This window comes from Lepisma saccharinum, chromosome 5 (assembly GCF_977018435.1).
Source record: "Lepisma saccharinum chromosome 5, izLepSacc3.1, whole genome shotgun sequence".
Classification (NCBI taxonomy): Eukaryota; Metazoa; Arthropoda; class Insecta; order Zygentoma; family Lepismatidae; genus Lepisma; species Lepisma saccharinum.
In genome coordinates this window covers 109190-117494 of record NC_139233.1, presented here as the reverse complement: position 1 = coordinate 117494, position 8305 = coordinate 109190, and the positions used below count along the sequence as shown (strand labels likewise).

At 36.5% G+C, this 8305-nt stretch overlaps 1 protein-coding gene across 4 annotated transcripts in view; it reads left to right on the top strand.

Annotated features, from left to right (window-relative positions):
* The window catches only part of Atac1 (Ada2a-containing complex component 1), a 71630-nt gene that overhangs the window by 123 nt on the left and 63202 nt on the right, over positions 1–8305 (top strand). For 2 of the 4 annotated variants that reach the window (XM_083121947.1, XM_083121944.1), the window contains exon 2: positions 5507–5797. In XM_083121947.1, the coding sequence (XP_082978073.1) occupies positions 5573–5797 (225 nt within the window). In that variant the 5' untranslated portion in view covers positions 5507–5572. Of the gene's footprint in view, positions 1–106; positions 380–4336; positions 4357–5506; positions 5798–8305 lie in introns of those variants that run through there. The other 2 variants (XM_083121945.1, XM_083121946.1) reach the window with 2 other exon arrangements.

Genomic DNA, 8305 nt, shown 5'->3' with positions numbered 1-8305 from the left:
ATATGGTAATTACTCTTCGACCATATTTATAAATTACATAAATGTTTTGGTTGTGTAATTAATTTCTCCATGTTCGAACAAATGGCGAATATCGAGCGGGCAAGTCAATCAATGTAAAAGTGAAATCAGTTACAATGTGCTATAAAAAAAACTGAAACTAATTTCTTATGGATCAGGCATGGTTTATTTATTTATCATATTTTACTATATATCAGCAGAAAACATGTGTTCGTATGTTCTGCTGTGTTGCTTTCATTCCTTCAACGAAAAACAATAGATAAACCACCACATGACAGAGTAAATGGGAACTTGTATGAATATAATAGTGATAATCATAGCCTGCGTAGCGTGCTGCGAATTCAGGATTTCCACCACGAGGGTAGGTTTGGATGCTCCTGGTTAAGGCATAAAATTCTTTGTTATCGTGTTTGTTTTTTCATGTATTTAACGCAGGTGAAGTTAGTGTAAAACTTCGAAAGCGTCTCAACACCTCTCTAATTTATTTAGTCATTTTTAACATTAGTACTTACCTATTCTGCATTGCGAAAGATTCTTCAAGGTGCTATTTTGCTTTTTCACGAAAAAAAGTTCAATTTTTGACATAAAGAGTGATTATTAAACCATTGACGTTAGCCCTCAAAATTCACGATAGCCTCACGAACCATCATGGGGACGAGGTATGCCTACGAGCTTAGGTTAGGGTAAGACTAGTTTACGTCCTTTTTCTAAGGAATACGTGTCATATATCGTTGGAAAGCTTATTTTATAAGGAATTCAACAACGTAAATCCCAAAGCGAGGATAAATTTCCTGGAGGAGTAAATCGAGAAAAAAACAATGTTGTCTGGATATGCTTAATTGAACGTACTGAGGAATTTTTTCGATGATGGAGCACATATTTAGGGGTGAAATGAGTGCTAATGGAACCTAACCTAACCTCGTCCCCGTGAATGGTTAGTGGGGCTATCGTGAACAGAAAGTGTAAAAAGAAAAAGGTACTTACCCGAAGAGATGCCGGCTGCTGCACCATGAACGCAAAGAAGCAATCACCATGCAGATAATGACGTAAAGTAGAGTCTACCCTAGGTTAGTTCCATTTGCACTCATTTTGTTCAATTTAGCATATACGGACAACATCGCTTTTTCTCGATGAAAGAAAATACCAACAAGAACTTCTAAATGCTACAGAAACTCATTTTGGTAAGTAGTTTCTTAAGTACTACTTTACTATACTGGAGACACTTATCAATGATTTATTTCGCAACTTTTTACATTGCTAACGTACTATTCTGCATTACGGAACATTTCTTTAGGTGAAATAATGAATTTCTATCGAAAATAATGTCTATTTCATACATTAACGAGTACTTACTGTTGTTCCTTATTTCCCACAAACCATTGACGGTAGCCCAAAAATTCACGATAGCCCCACGAACCATCACGGGGATGAGGTATGCCTACTAGGTTAGGTTAGGCCTGTTAGGTTAGGTTCCATTAGCACTCCTTCCATTCAATTTAGCATATACGGTCAATACAAGAGCGTATTGTACTCTCGTGCAGAAAGCAAATGGCGGCAGCAGCAATAGCATGTCGGAAATAGATTTTCGTAGAAATCCACATGCATTTGCATTATAATGGATCAAAACTACATTCCCGAACATCAACAATGCTACAGAAAATGATTTGCGTAAGTACTTTCTCCTGTAAATTTGAAGAGATCCATCTCCGGTATAGTAAAGTGTTACCGTTTCTTATGTAAAAATGTAGAAATCGTTGGGACGCTATCGAAGTTTTACCGAAGTTAGCAAAATATAAATTGTGTCCGAAGGAAGTTTTTGATGTTTTTTCCTTCAAGTTTTCAGAACTTAGTTCTTCCTTTACATCTTCTGGCAACCTTTTGATTTTGTAGTTTGTTATCAGGGTGCGCTTTGTAAAGCAAGTCCCCTTTTCAAAAGTTTAAATGTATTAAATCAAGGTAAATTACGTGGGAACGACTGAAGATGACCAGACCCCTCTCTGATTTTCTTCATATTTGGCGTACTCACTAATCACGAATCTGAAGTTAAAAGTTGTCGGAAACGTGTAGAAATTGCTAAATAAGCGAGAATAAGGTTTCGGAATGGAAACCGTAGATTTTCGCGAAATTTTTTGTTTCACAAGCAAATATATATATTCCTGATACTACACAACACCAAATTTTAACTATGTTTGCATAACCTAACCACACGTCAATGGTTCGTTGGGCTAGCGTCAATGGTTTGCAATTATTTTGCAATTTCTAGATCCTGGTACTACCACGACATGAAATTTTAACTATGTTTGCCTAACCGAAACTTACCTAACCACATGTCAATGGTTCGTGGGGCTTGTGTCAATGGTTCTCAATTATTTTGCAATTTCTAGATGTTTCCGACAAATTTTAACTTCAGGATCGTCATTAGCAGGCCTCAATTAGTAAGTATGCCAAATATGGAGAAAATCTGAGAGGGGTCCGATCATCTTCAGTTATACCATTACGGAAGTGTGTGTGTGTGGGGGGGGGATGTCATTAAGTTGCATAAATTTAGAAATATCAATAAAATATACTACATTGAAGTGTTAATTGACTGCTACTGAAATCATACTCCATACTACTATTGATGATACAGATATTTATATCACACAAAAGAAAATGCACAATTCAATCATACTGCCTACAGTACATTCGTTACCTGTTCCATCTCCGCAAAACACCTCTCTCATTTATTTCGTTATTTTAACATTCCTACTTACCTATTCTGCATTGCAAAACATTATTTAAGGTGGCATTTTGTTTTTTCACGAAAATAATTTCAATTTTTCACATTAACACTAATTGTTCTTCCTTTTTTCGCTTCTGTAAGACATGATATGGCAGGCACAGCTTGAGTTGCGTCATGGATCATGTGGGTATGCAGTATTTCCAACCTTCGTAACTGAAAAATACCTGAATAGCCTCACAAACCATTGACGGATAGCCCCAAAAACCATTCACAGATAGCCCCAAAAACCATTTATGGATAACCCCGAAAACCATTTACGGATAGCCCCACGAACCATATCTGGCAAGGTTAGGTTCGGTTAGGCAAGCATAGTTAAAATTTTGTTTATAAAACAATTCGATACAGCTTTAAATTCACCTTCACTTCTTGCAAAAATAACGGCGTGGTTGGAAACACTGAGAGGGAGTTACGTTATGAAACGTATGGAGCAATGGCAATTGTGCGTTGGAGATATGTTTCTCTTCAAAAATACATGAATTCCTGGTTGAATAGATTCAACGATCAAAGAAAATGCCTCAGAACCTCATTTCCGTAAGTAGTTTATTCTGTAAAATTGAAGAAATACGTTTTGGGGAAATGAAACTGTTACCGTACATTCAACCACCGGCCAAAGCAATGAAACTTATTTTTGTTTCCAAAATTTGGTAGCTGTTGACCTTTGGTGCAGAGTGGAATGAATATGGATGATGACGTCAGTGTCACAGATTTCTGTCTAAACGGGATGCTGTAGCGGGGTCACCAAAGGTACAGACAAAGAAGCTCCCCTGTGAGAGAACTTTATGAAATCTAGAGAAGAGCATTTTCTAAATACTTGCTGCTACTTAGATTTCTTCTTATAAATAAGATGAATGAATGTAATGGCTGCCTGTTCATTTTCTGTGAATTTATCCTTCATCAAAGTTGTGAGCAAAATAATATCTGCTGTCTACATTTTTATTCTTCACTGCAGACAAATTATACAAAATAGTTTTACCTAATTTGAAGGTGACAGGAGGGGGGGGGGCTGAGCCCCCCCTGGTTACAGACCTGCCTCCCACTACTTTCTCATCACCCACATCCAACTTAAATCTGCGGCTAAATTCACCATTCGATTAAAATAACGTCCCTAAATGCTTTTAACACCCGATTTCATAATATCTGGTCTCAAACACAAAACCTTCTAGCGTTGGCTGCTTACTGCGAAGTGCTGACACTCACAAAAGACAATTTTCAAATCATAATTTCTCCGGTAAATACTAATTAGTGAGGCTTGTAACTGTGTTTCTCCAAGCTTCGAATTTACTTCCATTATCGTTTCCAGTATTCTAAACCACTTCCTAACATTTCTATGTAACAAAATCATTAAACATTTGAAACTGTTACCATTGTAGGTCTTATACATCCTTTATACTAAAATGTGCAAAATTATAGGGCCCGTTTACCCTCTGTACCCCCTCGAGAATTACGTTGAATGTTCTTTTAATCGACAGATATCGATGTTTTACGTAATGTAAAAGTGGTTCCAGCTTTAGGAAAGCACAAATAACAGAGATATTTGATCCCAAAGAATGGCCCATGTAAGTTAAAACCTGAAATTTCAGAGTATTTTCGCAGCTTTTTATTAGTAAAAACTGTTTGTATGCACACTAAAATAGCGAAAGAACACATCGAAAATAACTGTCAGTATTATAGCTGCTGTTGTGGAAAGTTGTTTTGGGTGCTTTATTCACTTGTGTGAAGCTTTCGGGCTGTTCTGCTACACGGTAAAGTAACATGCTAAGGTAACAGATGTACTGTAGTTCACAAGGACATATTTCCGATAGCTAAAATCAACTGAAGACGTTCATGAACAACAAATCCTTCCTAAACCATGCAAAATATGGAACAATTTTACAATACCGGACCACTCTCCAATTGCTATGAAATTTCACCTATTCACTAATTGAGACCTCCTAATCGCGAATCTGCATGTAATAATTGGCAGTCAATTAGTGAGTATGCGAAATTTCATAGAAATTGGAGAGTGGCCAGGTATTGTAAACTCATGCCCAAAATATTTCACATTCTCCAGGAGGTACAAAGGGTCAAGGGTACCAAATTCTATAGCAATTGAGGTTGGGAGGTTGAGCTATTTGTTTCTTTTGTTTTCCCTGATTGGTATTTTACATGTGATGAAGTAAATGCTAATTTTTAGGGCTAGGATTATCATGACAGCATATTTTTTTTTTTGGTAAGAGTTATGTGTTGCCTAAATATATAGAAATTCATATTGTGAAGAAACTAATTGAATTAAGGTTCCTTTTAATAGCATACTTGGCTATTTCTACGTGATAAAGGATATTTTGATGGATTTTCGGTCATATTCAGCATATTTTCGCTTTTTCAAGAAAATAGTAATTTTCCAAGTGGATTCGTTCTTACTCCCATGTTCACTTGAGTTTTTTTTTTGGACTGAAGGAATATCTTTTTCATTTTTAATTGAAAATTTATAAAAAGTATTCATTGTGCATTTCAACTCATCAGGGCCCATAAAGTGAACTAAAAATAGTATTTATATGAAAATATTTCAGCGTAAGTTAGATATTGATGTTTGAAACAGTCTAGTTATTAGGGCATATTTTCCAAATTATAGTGCATATTTTGTATAAGTTTAGGTCATAAGAGCATATTTTGGCGATTTTAGGTCATAAAAATCCTAGCCCTACTAATTGTTTTTCACCCATCCAGCTAGTATAGCTAGTTACGTTGGAAACAAGCAAGCACTCAACATTTGCTGGTGGATTGGTGTCCAGGATGGAAACTGATGATAATGTGAACAGCACTACCCATTCATGTGGAACAAGTGAGAGGCCTTTTCGGAACTTGCTTCATGAGGAAAGTAAAGAGAGTGAAAAAACAGATGATTGTGCAGAATTTTATTTTGAGTCAGATCACTTGGCACTGAAAGGGAACAAGGATTATACTTCTCTTTTGAGAACAATTGTCATGCTCGAGACACAGCGGATGAGAGCTGTCCAGGTTAGTAAATCAGTGATTTATATTTGTTAGTCCAATTATAGTGCAATCAGTGCAGTGTTTGGCTCCGTGGTCACATCACCCACCCTCGATTTCGAGCACATTTCAAATATTTTAATCCAAAATGAAGTTTCTTCTAAGAAAGGGAGTTTCAAACTATCGTGGAAGGTAAATTTTAGAGTTCTACGGGCTATGAAACTTACATTTTTACAACATTAATATTCCTTACCTACGTAACGTAAATATGGTTTCTGAGGGCTTCCATCATGGATTCATGTCACAGGCGCACGACCTGCTATTCGTTCAGTGCCCGGCCTTGGGATAAAGAGGTAAGTTATCTTCTGAGGTTTATTTTTTTGGTACCTTCCTAATGTTTCAGTGCGGAAAATGTGTTGTGCAGGTGGCTCCGGGCAGTTTCTAACATGCCTTCCAAAGGAACGCTATAGAGAAAGGTGGGGGAGGGGTGGTAGGTTAATTACCCCAGGGACGGAGCCTGGAATCGGCGGGAAATTTGGACAGCAATTTTAATGACATTTCTTGGGGTATAGCCCTGAAAACCGACTTTTACATACATACATCCATCGGTACGGGTGCTACGAAACATGGCCGCAAGTAGAGTATGGGTGCTACAAAACTAACATGGCTCAAATGGCTACATCTCAACTTTAAACGGCTCTACAGTCGTAAATACTTCTTTCCGCGCTCCAGAATTTTGTTCTTCACAATGTGGAACACATAATCTTCGTAAGAAACAAAAAAAAAAAAAAAAAAAAAAAAAAAATCCTTTGGAAATAGAGGGTGGGTGATGTGACCACGGACCCCAGTGTTCTATTCGGTAGGATTTTTTTTTGCAGGAGAGACTGGTTTAATTCCAATGATGATTGATATTAGGTAGGAATTTGTCTCTGCATGGAGTGGCTCTGGGTTGCACCCAGCCTCTAGTAAGTGAGCACCATGGGGGAGGGGAGTGGCAAAGGTGGTGATGGTGACCCTTCTTACCCCCACAACAAACTAGAAATTTTTTAGAGGGTTCATATGAACGTTTCTTGTTTTTAACATGCGGAAATGTATTATAAGTGAGTAATTAGTGATTTTATAAGGTATGGTTTATGATGTCACGCATGAGAAATGCCTGCGTTGTTAGGTTAGGCCTGTTAAGTTTGGTTCTCTTAGCATAAGTATCATTGAAGTGATCATCCCCTTTGCCTTGACAATCTTATCTGGGAAATTATACATTTATGTAAGAGACGTAAAATCTAGTGAATATTGATTGCATTTACTAAAATCTACTATAAACAGACTGAAAATTGATAATTTGAGGCCATTGAACCACTAGCATTTTGTAGGTTAGTTGCGTGTTACTCACAAATGCAAAATATAAAAAAGGAAAGTTAAAAATTGTACATACATATGTGAGTATATGTTCCTACCATAGAACGACGTTTCAGAGATAGACTATCTCCTTCCTCAGGTTCATATAAAAAACTAGGTACTTGGCATAGTACTGCATCACAAATGTAATATGAGGATAGTGGTTAAGGGTTGGTTAAGATTTTTTCCAATACGAATTGATGGTAAGGGATACCAACGTACTTTACCTTCCTATTTTCGATTTTTTCCCCCTCATTTTGATCCCGTTTCTCTTTTTTGTTTTCTTTCCTAATAATTTAATGTAATTTAATTTTTATACCTGTGAACAGGTCTATAGTACAAGTCTTTTTAGGGAACGACATGCTTTTTACGTACTTTTAATAGCAAAAACATAATAATTTTAAATGTATCTTAACCAACCCATAAACCACTATCCTCATATTACATTTGTGACGCAGTACTATGCCAAGTACCTAGTTTTTTATATGAACCTGAGGAAGGAGATAGTCTGAAACGTTGTTCTACGGTAGGAACATATACTCACATACGTAAGTACAATTTTTAACTTTCCTTTTTTATACATTGAACCACTGTACTCCCTCAAGAATTACTTTGAATTTTTATTTAATCTACATATTTCTGTTTTACGTAATATGAAATTGGTTTCAGTGTGCAGAAAACACAAATAATGGAGACATTTGATCCTGCGTAAGTAAAAATGTGCCATCCTGGAGTACTTTTGTAATTTTTTATTAGTAGGAATCATTTGTATGCCCACTAAAATAATGAAGGAACATGTCGGAGATTGTTATCATGTCCAAACCTAACGAAGTAAAATTATAGCTGCTATTGTGGAATGTCATGTTGAATGCTATGTTCACTTGCACGAAGCTTTCGGGCTGTTCTGCTTCCTAGTAAGGTAACAGATGTACTTTAACTCACATTAACACATTTCCGCAAGATAAGAACAACTGAAAATGTTCATAGAGAACGTAATCTTCATAAATCATGCAAAGAACAGGGTGGCAACAGACCTGGAAAACAGGGAAACGTCAGGGAATTTGAGGTGTCAAAAAAGTCAGGGAAATGTCAGTTAATTAAGTCTTCATTGACTTTTTTTTTTAAATTTATTTATTTAAA